General features: G+C 45.7%; 1 protein-coding gene across 1 annotated transcript in view; it reads left to right on the top strand.

Moving 5' to 3' along the window:
- Positions 1-17,846, top strand: part of ADAMTS16 (ADAM metallopeptidase with thrombospondin type 1 motif 16) — a 149,810-nt gene that overhangs the window by 39,013 nt on the left and 92,951 nt on the right. Inside the window, exons 5-9 of the mRNA XM_038583954.1 lie at positions 134-333; positions 1,647-1,730; positions 4,075-4,234; positions 5,865-5,970; positions 13,512-13,649. Of these exons, the coding sequence (XP_038439882.1) occupies positions 134-333; positions 1,647-1,730; positions 4,075-4,234; positions 5,865-5,970; positions 13,512-13,649 (688 nt within the window). The remainder of the gene's footprint in view (positions 1-133; positions 334-1,646; positions 1,731-4,074; positions 4,235-5,864; positions 5,971-13,511; positions 13,650-17,846) is intronic.

Below are 17,846 nucleotides of genomic sequence, written 5' to 3'. Positions count from 1 at the left end.
ACAAGTTTCATATCACAAAGGTTAAAGGTTATATGAAAGCTCATTTTGAATCTCCAGTTCGAATGTCACAATCCAGCGCTGGTTTTGAGTGACGACTTTTGCTTTCGTTTATTCTCGAACATCCCCTCCGTAGACATGCCCAAGCCTCCCAAGGAGGATCTCTTCATCCTGCCTGACGAATATGCATCTTGTCTTCGGCGTAAGCGCTCTCTTCTCAAGTCCCATAGGAATGAAGAGCTCAACGTGGAGACGTTGGTGGTGGTGGATAGAAAGATGATGCAGAACCACGGCCACGAAAATATCACCACCTACGTGCTGACCATACTCAACATGGTAGGAAAGTCCTTGCTGTTGAAGCCACGTGTGTAATTCCCCCTAATGGGGTGTGTGCATTGATGTTTCATATGCAAGAAATGTTTTATCCATGATGACTCGGTCACTCTTACTGTGTTCCATTCAAAAGAGCCGTGTTCAGAACTCCAGAGAATACCCCTTGGAGGGTGAACAGTCTGACCCTTTCTGTGAGCTGGGGGCATGGTTTGGGTGGATCACTGTCTTCATCTACCAGAAACCTGCAAGAGGATGCTGCGACGATGTAGTGTAGTAAATCTGCTTGCCATCATTATGTGTGATTTTAGGTGGCTGTACAAAAGTACCCATCTCTTTAGGACCATTAATGTTTAAATAATGAATATCCATTATTTGACCCATAATGTCAGAGAAGCATACAACCCTGTAGGCTGCCATCTTGGGCAACATGTCCTGAGTCCCAGATTGGCAGCTGCTGTGATGATGAGGAGTGATGAGAAGCATCTAAGCCCCACTAAGTGACATGGAGATAGGGCAGGACAAGATCCTGGGTCACCTAAGTGTGTCTTAAAAAATAGTTGGGATGACGATATTTTGAAGACATACTTTGCATTCCGCCGCAGGACCCCTGAACGTGGGTATTATTGATGGCATCATGTCTGGTAGCCCGCCCCACGTGAGCTCCCAGGGGGCTGACGGGCTGGTGCCATAGAGGTGCTTGCCGCTGGGCGTCCAGGGGGTGAGGACATAGGGGCTCTGGTTTGTGCCAATGTCGCTTGTATTTTGTCAAGCTTTCCCAGTATTCTGCACCAGAGGGGCCCTCTCTCATCATTCCAGGTGCCACTTCAGTTAGCCACCAACATCTGCTGCCATAGCATCGTGGGCACCTTTCTTTGGTCATCTTCTTTCCACACATTTTTCCTTCACTTTCTTGGATCGTCTGGGTTTTTTCCTGAGTGTTTCTCTTGGGAGCTTCCCTAAAGTCCCGCTGCCAGAGTGTGTGGAGAGTGCTTGCCCGTGAAGTCATCACTATGGGTAACATTCTGTTATATTCAAATGAGACCTCTTGTCAACTCAGAGGCTTCAGGGGTGTTTCCTAAGGGGTAGAACTCACATCCCCAAACTTCAGCTTGGTATTCAGGGGCACCAACGATGAGGATGCAATACTTGGTCTCCCTGATTGCTAGGTATTTCTATATCTGTCTGTTCAGCAGTATGAGAAAGTTAACACGGCTGTGTCACAAGAGCACGGGCACCCGCCATCACTGGCAGGACCCAGGGGACAGAGGGAATGACACCACATGTGGGGACTGACAGGGACTGCCTGTCTTTTTCAGGTGTCTGCTTTGTTCAAAGACGGAACGATAGGAGGAAACATCAACATTGCAATTGTAGGTCTGATTCTTCTAGAGGAAGAACAGGTAATAATCTGTCTCTGAAACCACCAGCTACTTTTCTCCCAGAAAAATAAATAATGCAACATGAGGCTTTATTTTCCTTGATGTGATCCTTCTGTGGACTCTTGACTTTCCCTCCCTTGGCAACTTAAAGTGTTTAGTATTTTGTGTCTGATGCATTGAGCTTTTTATCAGTTCTGTTCACGATTATTTGGATTTTGCACGTGTGCAGAGGTAGTAAGGAAGACCCTCTTAGGAGGCCTGTGAAAGCACAGAACAGAAGAGCTGCCTTCGGTGTGGGGATGGGAACCACATTGGGAAGAGAAAGTGCAAAGCATGTCTTCCACTGTCTCCCCACCATGAGCTTTTGGGCTGCCAGGTGGAACTGAGCCCTTTCTGCTTTTTGCTAGAACACTAAAACTACCCTCTGGCCAGCAGTGAAATTGTACTGTGGGGCATTGTGTCCTCTGTCACCTGTACACCTCCTCTGTAACTCCTGAGACTGACCGCATAAGCCCCTACCACCTTCAGTCACAGGATTGTGTTTTCACAGAGACTGAAATGTCAAGTGCATTTCTCTTGTTGAATCCAAATACCTAATTATGCTGGCTCTTGATCTCCATGGTTTGTAAAAGCATCTCCTTTGCCTCGTTCCAGTGTCCCTGTGTAAATGCACGGGCATGCACTGCGGTTCACAGTGAGGTCATATAGGAACGTTTGGTGGCACCTCAACCATCCAGAACTCTCTCTTCTGCTCAGCCCCGAGCTGATCACTGGCTCCTCATGGGATGATCGAGCCCAGCGGCCAGTCCACCCTTGCTGACATCCTAGCAGGGTCCCCTGTTAGCCATAGTTCTCTGGTTTATAAAACAAAATTTTTTTTTAGATGAAACCTAAGATCATCCATAAGATCTAAGATGCCTCCGGATGGTGAGCGGCTGCCGTGTTGCTCTTTTTCTGGGCAGAGTGGGGGCCTGCATGGGCACAAGCCCATTTCTAGCCTGACGGTCAGAAAGATACAACTTCATTGTCTTGGTGTGAGCGAGTGTCTGGGCGGGGGGTGATGAACTGGCAGGGCGTCTCAGGTGACAGGTTAATTATTCCTTATATTAAATTGTTTTCACCTTGGAATCCTTCCAAGCTGCAGAGAATAAGCGAGGTTATCTTTTGATCGTACACCTGTGTTAACTTTGATTAATGCAGTGTTCCTGGAAATCACCTGCTGAAGAATGTGAGGCATGTCCCAGTGGTGATGCACGGCCTTTCACTTACGTGCATTTGACTCTCGGGAAAGACAAAATAAGCACCAAAAGGAGAAAACACATTCAGTGAGCGAGAAGCACAAATTTCAACCCAACCTTTAGTCATGAATGCCTTGCTCAGGCTGTCCTGGATCGAGCTGGTTGGCCTGGCTCTCTCTGACCAAGCCACAGGCAAAGCTAGCAGCAAAATCCACATAACTCCCCGCTGCCTAGTGGGTGTTCCTGCTACCCCCTACCCCCTAACATCTCCATTCCGCATTCCCCATAGGGGCCTTTCACTCTGACGTTTCCATGCTGCTCTGTTAGAACTTGGTGTATATGCATATGGTGGAACGTACCCTGCATCAGTTCCTTCTGGCTCGAGTCTGTTTTCTAGAAGTAGACCTTTACCGATTGACCTGCCCCTTCCCATAAGCATGTTGCTTTTGTAGGAAAGCAACTTCATTTAACACTGTCATAACAAACCCTAAGAGATAGAAATCCCACTTGCCCAGCTTGGTTATGAAATCAGCAGTCTAGGTGTTTTTATGCACCTGCGAAGTCACATATAAATGACTCTGTTGCTTTATATAAGTCTACAAATCTTTTTTTTTTAATTTTTATTTATTTTTATGATAGTCACACAGAGAGAGAGAGAGGCAGAGACACAGGCAGAGGGAGAAGCAGGCTCCATGCACCTGGGAGCCCTGACGTGGGATTCGATCCCGGGTCTCCAGGATCGCGCCCTGGGCCAAAGGCAGGCGCCTAAACCGCTGCGCCACCCAGGGATCCCAAGTCTACAAATCTTTCGCAAAGATTTTGATGCAGGCTTTTCATGCACAGCTGTCATCTTGGGGCACTGAAAATACATTCAGGGTCAGCCAAATACATACCAGCTGTATTTGTACAGAACTACAGAAACAACAGAAGTGTCTACATTGAATCTGTACTGTTTTTTTTTTATAAGACACCCTCCTTTGGATTTTAATCCATGAAATGGGTATATTACCTTATAGACCAGATCCACTATGTAGTTGAAATCTGAGTTGATGACAGTAGTGGAGTAACAGCTGCCTTGTGATGTGTTTTCCCTCTGTTGTCGTGGGGGTCTTGGTCTGTCTTGGCAGCCGGGGCTCGTGATAAGCCATCACGCAGACCACACGTTAAGCAGCTTCTGCCAGTGGCAGTCGGGATTGATGGGCAAAGACGGCACCCGCCATGACCACGCCATCTTGCTGACAGGTCTGGACATATGTTCCTGGAAGAATGAGCCCTGTGACACCTTGGGTAAGACCCTCCCTCAGAGTTTTGAGGAGCACTGTGCACTCTCAGGGGCCTGGGATGTTGAGGGTTCGCCCCCTGTAGCCAATCCACAGCGGTACCTGCTGCCGAATCCAGCTGTCAGAACAGATGTGCTTCCCTGTGTGCACTTCACGCCAAGCATAAGTGTGTGCATTTACTCCCCCAAAGTGATTACTTCACAAGGAAAAGTCCCTCGTAGATTCAAGAATTCCTTTAAGAAACTGTTTCTCTCTTTTCATCTCCCATTTGTGAGAACAGGGTGAAGGGATTCAAGGGTGTCCCATTCTGTGGCAGAAACATTTATGAATGTTTGTAGAGATGTAGCAATATTACATTCCCGATTTCCCTTTGCTAGACAGCAGCATTTGCTGAATGCTGCAATCTTAACAATTTTTTTAACCTGTTTATGAGGCTGGGTATGTGTTGGAGGTAGTACTTTGATATTTTCCCAAAGAGTGTAAAGCACAATGTGCCATTGACCAGGGTTCTCCTGGATGTTTTTTCTAACCCTACATTTCTTTCTGGGATGTTACACAGAAAGAGCTCGGCTGAACAGAGGTTAATTGTGACTGCTTGTTCCTGGAAAGACCTGCTTACAAGGCGAGCCCTGGCCTGCCTCTGAGAACCAGGACTCTGGGGTGCTTCCCAGCACCTTGCTTGAAGAGCTGGCTCACTGTGCCTACACCACTCGCTTGCACAGATAATGGAGTTTACACAGAGCGTCTGCCTTCCTTCTGGGAGTCTGGAGTTTGGGTGCAGGCCAGGCAGGGCTGCTGTGTGATCAGCCCTGGATAAAATCCTTGGGTCCTGGGTCTCTAATGAGCCTGCCTCGTGGTTCTGGGGGAATTGGGTGCATCCTGTGTGGATCCACTGGGAGACGCTCTGGAAACTCTTGCATGGTTTCCTCCAGACCTTTTCCCATGCACTCCTTCCCTTTGCTAGTTTTGTTCTTCTGCATCCTTTGGTATCTGTATGAAACTATACCTGTGAGTATGACAAAGGCCGAGTCCTGTGAAACCCCCTGGCGAGTCTTTGGACCTGGGCTGGTCTTGGGGACCTCCTGATGCACTCATTTTCTATGGTACTTTCTTATTCAGACTTTTGAGAACACAGATTTTTTTTTAAGATTTTATGTATTTATTCACGAGAGAGAGAGAGAGAGAGGCAGAAATGCAGGCAGAAGGAGAAGCAGGCCCCCTGTGGGGAACTTGATACGGGACTCGATCCCAGGACTCTGGGATCACACCCTGAGCCAAAAGCAGACGCTCAACCACTGAGCCACTCTGGCATCCCCACAGATATTTATTTAAAAAGGCAGAAATTCTCCTCCATCTACAGTGAATCCCCTTCTTTTGCTTTGCTCCAATTATAGCCTGTGACGTGAGCACCATATAGAGCCATGATTTTTTTTCCATGTGGAGAGCAGATCCCCTTCACTCATGTTGCAAAGAGCCCTTTATGTGCTTGTCTGATAGTTTCCATTCAGATTTCACTCGGTGAAGCTAAGAAACACACCTCTCTAAAGGATGGAGGATAAACAGGCATATATAATACACCATCTTCATTTTATTGCAACAACACTGCTGTATATTCTTTTGGTCTCTGTGCCCTGTAGGATTTGCGCCCATAAGTGGAATGTGTAGTAAATATCGCAGCTGCACGATTAATGAAGATACAGGTCTTGGACTGGCCTTCACCATTGCCCACGAGTCTGGACACAAGTGAGTGCACTCCATGGGAGGGTGGATTCTGGGGTGCTTTCCCTACTGGATGATTGCCATAGAAATACTGATTTATTAGGTCAAGTCTGTAAGAGGCATCCCATTTATCCATGGAGAATGTCACCAACAAGTAGGACATGGATCCTTTAAGTACTTATGTTTTTGTTTGGTTGGTTGATTTTTATTTTTTTTAAAACAGGCTACATGCCCATCATAGAGCCCAACATGGAGATTGAACTCACAACCATGAGATCAAGACCTGAGCTGAGGTCAGGAATCAGATGCTTAACCAACTGAGCCACCCAGGGCTCCCCTTCTTATGTTTTTATTTTAGTGCCCAACCATGCATAGTCTAAAGCCATGGAGATTCCCACATTTACACTCTCTGCCCTCTGCTCTCCCTTCACTTCCCGGCTCACACATGCGTGTACGATTGCACTCAGTTGTCTCAGCCTCTGCTCTTTTGTCCTGTTTTGCACTTTGGTCCTGTGTGCTGACCTCATTCCATGGTTAGTTCCTATGGGGGACGACAGTGACAACGAGGCCTCCTGTTGTCGACCAGTTACCCTGGAGTTTTGCATATAATTTCTAGGCACATATTTTTTGACCGATGTGCCAAGCAGAGTTTGGGGAATGCAGGTTAGATGAGAGGCTGGGCCTGGTAGGAACTGGTCTGCTGCCCAAATTTCCATATGCCCAGCATGGTCAGTTTCGAAATGGAGGAAGTCAGGGTGCACTGGGCCTGGGTTTGGCACAGGTTGATGTCAGCGCTGGACTGGCAGGGCTCAGCGACAGGTGGCCTGTCATTGGTGGCATCTTTAACATGAAAATTTTACATTCGTTTCTATAGAATTAAAACTTTCTGTCAATTACTTACAGGAACTATCATTCTTAAATGAGATTTCCTGGGCCAATCATTCTATAAGCTGCCTTGGGTCAAGGCATCTCTGTTAGAGTGTTTGCCTTCCAGAGGCTCACCTGCTATTTCCTGTACTTGTGTAATCAGCGTGAGCTCCAGCAGTGGGAGCGCAGGTGTCTTCCTGCTACACTGCAGTTCTGCTTGAAGTTTCTTCCAGAAAATGCACAACCAGGCTTTTTTGCTTTTTACTTTCACCCTGATTTTACTTACAAATCACAAAATCTGCAAAAGGCAGTGTTCATGATTCAGTTTTTGCAGAACCGACCTCTCCATCCCCGGGTATAAATGGACTGAGGCTATGCCTGTTCTCTGTACCTGTTCACAACATCTGTGGGTACACGCACACATGTCTGTGTGCTTCTGTGCATATATGCGCACCTGCCTGTAGTGCAATCCCATGGAGGCCTTGACTGTGTGAACTGATGACCTGAAAATGAAGCTTATACTCTGCTTCTGATCCTTTCATCATTAGAGGTAATGATTGACTTTTTCAGTGCCTAGAAAATTTCCCCTACACTTTATGAAGCTTCCAGTTAAATCATAATTGTATTTCTAATAGGCTGCTAGAGTTAAAACTTCAAAAACTCTCATTAAGTTAACGACACGAGGCTCCTGCTGTCCCCTGAACCATACCTGAATCTAATTAAACAATCCAGGTAAGAAATGTTTAAGTCACAAAGGCTGAGCCGCTCAGTATTAAGGGAGCAGATGAAGCGCAGGACTGGCCATGCACACAGCTGCAGGTGGCAGGTCTAACCAAAGTTAAACTGAATCCATCGGAGACTGGTCTTCAGTGTCAGCAAGAATCAGTGTCTTTTTTTTATTTTTTTCAAAGCAGTCAATTAATATTCCTTTTCATCACCAGGACTGGATCTAGATGGAGAAACTCTTTCTTCCAAACAAGATAAATGTGTATTTTGTTTTTTGGGTTTTTAAAAATATTTTATTTATTTATTCATGAGAGACACAGAGAGAGAAGTAGAGACACCGGCAGAGGGACAAGCAGGCTCCCTGCGGGGAGCCCAATGCTGGACTCGATCCCAAGACCATGACCTGAGCCAAAGGCAGACGCTCAACCACTGAGCCACCGAGGCACCTCAAGATGAAAGTGTTTTTATTGCAAGTGGGATGATGGGTGGGAGCAAGGAAATGGGCTGTAGTTTGGATGAAGGGGAGTTCCCCCACCCCCTCTCCTCTAGACTTAATGTCCAGAAAATTATCAGGTCCTTCTTGAGCTCACCTGACATTTAGAAGACAGGATGCAAGAGACAGGAACTGGGAACTCTGACCATTTCATTTCGCCAATGAAGTCACTTCCAATCATATTGAGGAAATAGGAAGTTCTTGTAGGAGATGTGCAAATGAGTTGCATGTGCCAAATGGCGAAATGAGTGACAATAGTACTACTAGTAATAACGGCAGTACTAATAGTATCACCTGCTGTTCGTGGAACACTTTTTGTGAGATTTGCAGAGCGATTTCACATGCAGCTCAAGCCAGGGATACCACTGGGGACACTCCTGTCTCTGCTCCACCAGTCCGGCGGGTAGACTATGCCAAGCGTTCAGCAAATGTGAATGAATGGAACAGACAGAGTGAGTCAGGGAAGAGTAGATGGATGAACGGAGTCATTTGCCATGACAACTATATCAAATGGGAGAAACATGCAAGACTTAGTGATCTAACCCCATGGGTTTTTGTTGCATTGAATTGAAAATGAACACACCTATCCAGTTCATTTATTTAATAAGTATCACTTCTTGCAGAAGAGTTGTAGCTTTGGTGCTTGGATCAAGCATCATAACATCAACAGCATGTCTGTCAACGAACTCCAAGGGGAGTCTATTTTTTGAGTTCTGCACCTTAAGGATTAATAAGTAATCTTACATCTGTTAGGACTTTATAAAACATCCTGTCTTACAGGTTAATTTTACTTCTTCAGGTTTGTTTACATTCAGAGGATATTACTGAAGTTGGAGGTGTACTTTTACTCCAGGCTTTTCAGCCAGAGGTTTTCTAACCTTTGACTCAAAGAAAGATCTCTGTGGATGTCCAGCCAATTTCTTCTACTAAGTCCAGTTATTTTCATGTCAGGGCATCTTGTGGTTTCACTAAGAAATCTGACTTCCATAGGGAATCGCTAAGAACCAGTGTTTGGATTTGTGTTGGGAAAGGAAGGGAGATGGAGCCAGCAGTGAGGATGTGTGTTCTCCTTTAGGATGCGGGATTGAGTCGGGATCGTTCCTAAACCAGTGGTGTAGCATAAGCATCCTGGCATGTTCAATCACTTTGCATAGGATGTGCAGGTTGCTAGACGCAGTTGTTGAAAATCAGCATAGACACATTGAGCTCAGAGCTACAGGTTTTGGAGGACAAGTCACCTGAATGGCATGAGTCCATTTGGAAATCCCTGTGTACTAAGGAAGTCATGCAATCGAGGAGTAGGACCTTAAGCCTGGGATTCTGGATCCACATGGTTCTCCTGCAGCTCGGCAGCCAGCAGTGCGTGTTGCCTTTTCTTCTCTTGCCTAGGCTTCCATCTGCAAAACCAAGAGAGTCTGAGATCCTCTGCATGTGTTTGCAAGAGCAATTTAAAGTGTGTTGGTTGAGCTGAGCATTCATAGCATACAACACAGGCTTAAATGCTTAACTTGCATTATCGTTTCAGACTATCAAGACAATATTAAAACATATTTGCTGTGCTTAGGAGTATTCAGGACCCATCATTCTGCCACCTGTCTTCTCCCGCATATATTGACCCCATTCACTGGGTACAATTTCCATCCTGCCAGCAAAACATTGTGTGGGGTTCTATGAAAAGACTAGTGATTCACCCCCTCCAAGAGTCTTAACAGAAAGACAAAATAGATATGGTGTGCAAAGATCGGGCCATGCAGGCTGTAGGCATTGCAAGAGGCCACATAAGGGAGGACCAGGGAAGTCCCGAAAGAAGCAGAATTGGCTTCCTAATACAGTTAGCTCAAGCAGGCTTGGCTGGTGAGGTTAGATGCCCTTTCACACATTTGATGGTGAGGTGTAAACCTCCCCGAGTTGTGGCTGTGCTGCATCATCAACCTGACTCAACCTGAGTCCCTATAGCTGGGTCAGGGAGGCACCAGTGATTCTGAAGGCTTATAGAATATCATAAAGATCTTCTGGCCAGAGATTGTAAGATTGCCCTCTAGGGAGCCCAGCAGGTTGTGGGTCATTCCTTACAAATTTTATTTTTTGTACCTCCTAAGACTTTTTGTTCCTGAATCCAAAAAGTATTTGACACCTATTGACTTTTGGCTGCACACACACACACACACACACACGCACACCATACGTATGTATACAAGTAACATGTGGGTAGTGAGTAAAATGAGCAAGATCACATTTGAATCAGGAAATGGATAGAAGTTAAGGATTTTCCTTTGCAATATGCATAGTGCCAGGTCTTCTGTGCAATTTTAGAGCAAGGTTTTATTATATAGATAAGGAAAATGAGGCCTGGTGACTTAAGTAAATTGCCTCAAATCCAATTGCTTGTGAATGACAGAGGTAAGACCCTGATCGAGGCCCCCAGCTGCTCAGCCTCCCCTTTTTTGGTTGCTTGACCTGCCCCAACCCCCGAGACCTGCCTGATGCTGTGTCCACATCAGCTTCTTCCCTCTCAAGGGTGGGAGTTGAGGGGGTGTGCTTCTTGGAAAGTCCACATCAGAGCTCTGATACCTAGGTCCACTTACGGCAGTGTCATGGCACCAAGGGTGTGATTTAACCATCCGGATGACATGTTTACTTCAAAGAGTTTCTTGTTTCCTTAACTACTGCTGTCTGAATAGTCTGAGATAGTTGATACAACCTCTAACAAGATGTGGCCATTCATCATTTCAGGTAACTCATTAGTAATAAGGGAATATTTGCTGCTGCAATGGAATCACTCAAAACATACTGTAGAGACATTAAAAGCATTGCACTCTGAATATAATTCTCAAGTCCAGTTTAATCTGAAATTATGTTTACACTTGGGTATTTGAGTGGGCGTTATAGCTGAAAGGTTGGTCTTATTTATGCAACAAACATCAGTGGAGAACCTGTTTTGGGCTAGTGAGTGTACTGGCCTGGGGCTGAGCATGGATAAGAAGAACCTCTGTCCTCTAGAAACTTAAAAGCTAGTAGATGGGAAAGAAAACAGTATATACTGTTACAACATATGGGGTGATAAAAACTTTGAATGAAATACTATGGTTCACGGAAGCAAAGAAAATGGTATGAATAACTTGAATAGTTATTATATTTCTTGGTTGCCAAAATACCAGCCTTATCTTCAAAATATGTTCTGTTCATCCTTCCATGACTTTATTAATGTTGCTATCAAATGTGATCACTGTGTGGTACTTTTCATGCTAATGTACTGGCATCCATCACAGTACAATATATGGGCATCGTACTTCTTGGAAAGACAACTCACAAAGTTGTCTTTGTGTCAGTAGTCATGCTGAGATTTGGGTGGGCATCATCGGGATTACTTTACTGCATTAGAATACACCCAAATACCAGAGCCTAACTCCCAAGCTACTAAATAAAAAAATCTACCAGGAAGGGCTCTGAGGTGCTACACTATGTGCTGCATTTCTCAGGTATTTTGACACACAGCAGAGTTTGAGAATCAATTCTAAAAAGAATCATTGAAAATACCTTAGATTGAAAAGTTTAAGACCCACATGTCGCCGGACCAGGGCTGTTGTGGCTCTCATTTCCTTAGAAATGTAGGCAGAGTGGTAGCAAATTTATCTCGGGTACCCCAAACCACATCTTCATAGGTCAAGGGCCACCTAAAACAGGGTACCCTGGTCATTCGTTTTCCTAACTTCCTCCCCAAGGCAGCCACCCATATGTGATTACAGGCTGAATCCCTTTCGTAGCCATGACACATTTCCTCTGCTATATGGTTACCCTGGCCTTGATTGATTGCTTTTAATAGAACTTCAGAGGATGGGTGGAGGCTGAAATGACTCCATCTGCATCACCCTTGGTACTGAGCAGGAATTTTGCAGAAATTCAACAATGTTTGCACGCCAGATTTCCTTGGATACGCCCTTCAATCGTGCTCGTGTTACGCTCTTGCCCGGGTCCTGCCTGGGCTCTGTTGTCCGGAGTGTCAGGTCCCAGTTCTGACTCTGAGATGGTGGGCACGGGCCCCTCCAGTCCTCATTCTTGGTGGCACGATATTCTATGTACTTTATAGGCTTTTTCAGGAGGTTCAAGTTAGAAAATACAAATAATGTGGTTAATATCCGGCTTGAAAACTAGTGAGTGCTTACAAGTGTTAGCTGTTATTTTTGCTGATACTATTAAATCTCTATTAGCAAGCCATTAAGTGGGAAACTGTGTCTTTAGCCTCAGTAGCAAGTGCAGATTCCCTGGCCCACTGTTGGAGCCCGTTTCCCTGGTGCTTAGAGTCTTCTGTCCCTGCTTCCTCTTGTCATGGGATTCTTGGTGGAAGAATGTCCTCAAGCCCAGTAGCCATCTTGCCCTTCATTGCTTTGCCCCTGGCCTTCCCCTTTGCCCTGTACCCCACTCATGTGGAACCCCATTATCTAAGAATCCATACAGTGATTTGGCAGGTACTAGACAGACATTAATGGCCAGCAATGACTCGACTCTCTAAGAATATATTTGCCCTAATGGGAAGTCTTCAGGGTCAAATAGAGCTCTCAAATCCCCCAGGCTTTCTCCCTGAGGCAGTTAGTTGTGCTTTTCTAGGGTAGATGAAGATGGCAACCTGAGACGCCCCTACAGGCCAAAGCTCTAGGCAGTTAAGAAGAAGCTGATTTGGTGGAGAGATGTAATGACTTAGTGAATGGCATTCTTATAGGCATAGGGCTAGAGCTTTCTCAAGTGACAGTGAGGGGGTGCCAGTTGACATTGTGGAATTGGCCCATCTGTAAAGGATCCTGTTAAGGACTCTAAGAGCCAATGTAGCTTGAGTCCCAGATGGTCTGATTTTTAGGGAGGAGCAACAGGTGTACCTTTAAGCAATTCCCGCACATAAAGGCAGCCAGAACACCCCATGGAGCTACTTCTTCCAAAGGGACGCAAGGAATGTGGTCCAGCTGTGACCGTCCCAGCAGTGCAGACCTGGCGTGAGGTGGAGTAGCCCCTGGCGGGATACTTGCAGGGGACCTGCAAGAGGAAGTCAGCTCTCCAGTTATAGGAGGCATCCAAGTCACCTGGGGAACCCACATTTGTGTTTCTGACAAACACCTGGAAGTTCTAAAAATTCCTGGTGAGCAGAAAAGAGTGTAGAGAGATGAAGCACTATAGAACACTGTCAGCATTATCAAGATCAAGTGACCTGCCCTCCACACCCCACTTGAAATTTTTTTAAAAAATAATTAGAACATCTGTCTTTAGCAGACATCTGGACGTGTGCTCCATTTTCTGTTGGTGTGCTCTTTCAAACAACTGACCAAATGGTAGCTCTACTGTCCACCATTTGGCTGTACAGACATTTTATTTCTGCCTGTCTGGCACCCAGAAGGGAGGCGTCCACAGCATTGGCATGTGTGTTTGCTAGAATATATTAGGTCATTGATGCTGTTCTTTGTTTTGAAAGAATCATTTCTTTCTCTCGTAGCTTCGGCATGGTCCATGATGGAGAAGGGAACATGTGCAAAAAGTCTGAGGGCAACATCATGTCCCCTACATTGGCAGGACGCAACGGGGTCTTCTCCTGGTCACCCTGCAGCCGCCAGTACCTGCACAAATTTCTAAGGTATGAACTCCCGGAGCTGGTTGTATGTCCCTTAGCGCCCTTATAGATCCCTCCCTGATCAGCCTGATTCTATCCAAGCAGCCCAGGCGTGGCTGTGACTTCCCAAGATGGTTCCCATTCGAAGGTGTCTTGAGACATTCACTTGGCCAAGAAGTTTGCCAAACATTTCCTTTGAGCGCCAAGTCCTGCAGGCTTGAGCCAACATCATTTGACCTTTAGACTCAAAGGAAACCCAAGATACTTACCAAATCAAAGTATTTGTCACTAATGCTGAGTTGTTTTAAATTCTCACTTCCGTAACTAAACATTTTTTATTCATGGATTGGAAGACCTGCCATGCACAGAGTGGGAAAACAGCACATGTAACTTTTGGGGATTTTTTTTGGGTGGGGGTTGCTTTTCCACAAACTGCATTTCTTATTAGAAGAAGAAACCTTAGCCTGTTTCTAAAATCTCACAATTTTAATAATTATTTTTGGAAACTTTTATGATAGCACAAGCATAGTCAATACTTTGACCTCCTGAAAAAGATAGTCAGGAGATTTTAAACCTTTTAGAGAAAGAAGGGACTTTAAGGAGCAGCCTTAGATCTGCTAGTAAGACTGATTGTCCCCCAAATCTCCAGGACGTTGAGTTTGGAGTTTGTTTTCAGCTTAAGGCTCGAGCCTTATTTCTGACTCGCACCATCTTCCTACACAGGTCAACAAGTCTGCTGCACGGGGTCCTCCCATCCTGCAGCTGCTGCTTCTTATAGGAGTTAGTTGTGCACAGCAGCCAGCAGTTCCCAGGGCAGGAGGGGGCCGAGGAGGGCGTGCAGGACAGGGCTGTGTTCCTGGCAGCAAGGACGCAGCTGACGGCCCACATTGCAAGGGGCTGGGTCAGGAATGTCGTCTGCCCCTGTGCTCCGAGGGGAGAGACAGAGGCCCACGTGTGCCCATCGTTGGCCCCAGCTCCTGCCACGGGGGAAACGGAACCCAGATTTCGGTGTGGGCATCCTGGCCCCGGCCCCTGGCCCCGGCCTCTCCCCCTCTGCTCCCAGGAAGCCTGGATGCAAACAGCCCAGCAACAGCACTTCTGTTGAAATCAGAGCCTCTACTTTTGTTATCTTAACACACTGACTTGTTTGAATTTGAAAAAGATGGGAGACTGTCTTCCTTCATGTGGAAAGTAGCTTTTAACTCTGGGAAGGTGACCTCCTCTGAGAAGCAGCTTAGGCTCCCAGCATTCCCTCCTTCTCGTCCCTTCTGAGTGGGTTCTCTGGGGCCCCAGCAGTGGCACCTGCAACCCACTGCGGTCCCAAGATTCTGTTCCTCGTGGCAGACACACCCCTTTCCACCTATGTCATTTCGGGAACATTACTGTTGCCCTGGCCCTGGCAAGGAGACCTGCTTTTGCTCAGCAGGGAGGACATGTGTATTTGTTGTACAGAAATGTAGTTTGCCAGACACACAGAAGGCTTATGCTCCCTCTCTGACGAACATGCCGACTCTCAATAATCCACCGATTCCTGTCAAGGAGACACAAAGCATGTGCTTCCTTATTCCCCAAATGCGTCAGTGCTGGCAGGAAAGGGGCCGCCGCGGTTAGTTCTCCATTAAATGGGTTCACATTTCTGAGATTCATCAAGGAAGGTTTGAGAGTTAGCACTCTTGTGTCGGTGATATGTGCTTGGACAAAGCTAACAAACCAAATCACCTTACTTTAAGAACTTGGAGCAGATTATGACAAGAAAACATACAAAAAAGTCTTTAGGGGCACCTGGGTGGCTCAGTCAGTTAAGCATCTGACTCTTGATTTTGGCTCAGGTCATGATCTCAGGGATTGAGCCCCATATTGGGCTCTGCACTGGATGTGGAGCCTGCTTGGGCTTCTCTCTCTCCCCGTGCCCGTCTGCACTCATGCACACTCTCTCTCTTAAAAAAAAGTAGGGGTGGGGACACCTGGATGGCTCAGTGGTTGAACGTCTGCTTTCGGCTCAGGTTGTGATCCTGGGGTCCTAAGATTGAGTCCTACATCAGGCTCCCTGCATGGAACCTACTTCTCCCTTCGCCTGTATCTCTGCCTCTCTCTCTGTGTCTCTCATGAATAAATAAATAAAATCTTAAACAAAATTAGAATTGACAGATGAACAGGAAGAGCAAATGAAAATAAAAAATGAAAAACAGAAAAAAACAATTATATCAATCTTAAAATACAGACTTTGGCTGTGATTTTGTTTTTGTTTTTGTTTTTTTTAATTTTTATTTATTTATGATAGTCACACAGAGAGAGAGAGCGAGAGAGGCAGAGACACAGGCTGAGGGAGAAGCAGACTCCATGCACCGGGAGCCCGACGTGGGATTCGATCCCGGGTCTCCAGGATCACGCCCTGGACCAAAGGCAGGCGCCAAACCGCTGCGCCACCCAGGGATCCCTGGCTGTGATTTTGAAGCTTGAAATTGGGCAGAAGTCTTTCTAGGAAGCAAAGCAAGAAAGGAGATCAAATCTATTCACAGTAACACAAAATAGGGCAAATACCAACATTTCAAGGAAAGTGAGGCTTTTGCCAGCACAGAATTCTTTAAAAGAAATGAAACTGTGTCTATATATATACAGAACTATAGGTCTATCCAAGTGCCTGCAGTGATAGACGTCTCTATATATTTTATACACATCCTTTATATTTACAGAATACTCTTTATGCATCTGCTATATAAAATATATTTCACATACTTGTAACAAATTATATGTCATAGAGTGAGTGCTTGTAAGTACTAATAGTCACACAAAATAAAAACATTGGTAGAAAATACCTCAGTGGTTACGGTGGGCACACTAACCCACGTTGCCTGATGGCTCCCCCCTTCTACCCTCCTCTGGAGCCCACGCTAGGGGGAGTCCATCCTGGGCCAGTCCCAGACACCAGGACATATGCCTCTACCTCTCCTGTTTTTGCCCCAACATGATGCCAGCCACTGAATAGGGAACATGGAGTGGAGGTGGGGCCCCAGGGTGCATGACCCATGCTGGCTGGACCAGAACTGGAGGAGGAGAAACAGATTGGCAACTCCCAGGAGCCACCAGCTTAGCTGCCAGATATCTACCTTCCAAGTGCAACCGGTGCACGTTCCTACAGTAAAAGCCCAGAACTAGTTCTTCCAAGCTAGGAATTAGTGGCAAAAGTATCCCACTCCTACTGTACCCTATAGACGCCATTCAGGCTTCCACTGGCCTCTACTGAGCTCCTCACCTTGGGTTTTAGGTTTTCTTTATTTTCTCCTTCCCTTTTTCTCTTTCTTTATTATTTTTTCAATAAAACCTCTCCTTCCCTTTTTTTTCTGTTGCACAAATTACATTGTCTTGTCTCTAGAACACCTCGGGACGGGGTCATGTGGGTATTTCTGTTGGTTATACGCCCGTTTGTTCATTATCACAGACCACTCCCTGCACCCACGTGGAGCCTCAAGCCCGGGGCTTGTTTCCCTTCCTCGCTGCCTGTCCCCTCAGTCCTCCAGATGACCTTGTAGCAAGTCTTCTGAACCTTCTGAGGTCTTCCCTCGTGTTCTTATGATGAGACTTCACATCAGTCAAGATATTTTACCGCCTAAGGGAAAGATGGCTGTCTTCCATATTTTATGCCTCCCAAGAAGAGTGAGAGTTTTGTGGGTAATATCTGTCTCTTGGTAATATAAATCTTTATTCTAGTAACATAGGCTTGATTGTTTTTCTATTACTTCTATTACCAGAAAAGACAGTGTTAGCATCATTCTACAAGTGACATGACACATCCAGGTCCTTTCAACATTTGCTGTACCCTGTGCTGGGTTCTTATGGAGTCAAGTTGGTCATTGTTAGCGTTGTTTGTAGCTGATTCTTGCAGCTGTTCAGATTTGTTTAGTGTGTGTGTGTGTGTGTGCGCGCACACACACACGCACGTGAGTGAAGAATTCTGCTTTCTGTAATAAAAAAAAGAGCATAAATATAAGTTCCCATTGGCGTTTTCTATATCACAGATCCTTTCTATACTTTTCTAGATTATTTTTCAAAATTTTGACAGCTTTTTCATCTCTGTGGTTTTGATGAAAAGAATCACTATTAATTTTTTTGAAATGTACCCAGACAGCCTGGAAAGCACAGGATGCGAGATTTGGGTGTACAGTTAGAATCAGCATCATGAAAGAATCCAGATAAGGTTTTTAAGCTGCCAAGAACTATAGG

Source organism: Canis lupus, chromosome 34 (genome assembly GCF_011100685.1).
Source record: "Canis lupus familiaris isolate Mischka breed German Shepherd chromosome 34, alternate assembly UU_Cfam_GSD_1.0, whole genome shotgun sequence".
In the NCBI taxonomy this organism is placed as follows: domain Eukaryota; kingdom Metazoa; phylum Chordata; class Mammalia; order Carnivora; family Canidae; genus Canis; species Canis lupus.
The sequence above is the reverse complement of the archived record's forward strand: the minus strand, read 5'-3'. Positions and strand labels throughout refer to the sequence as shown.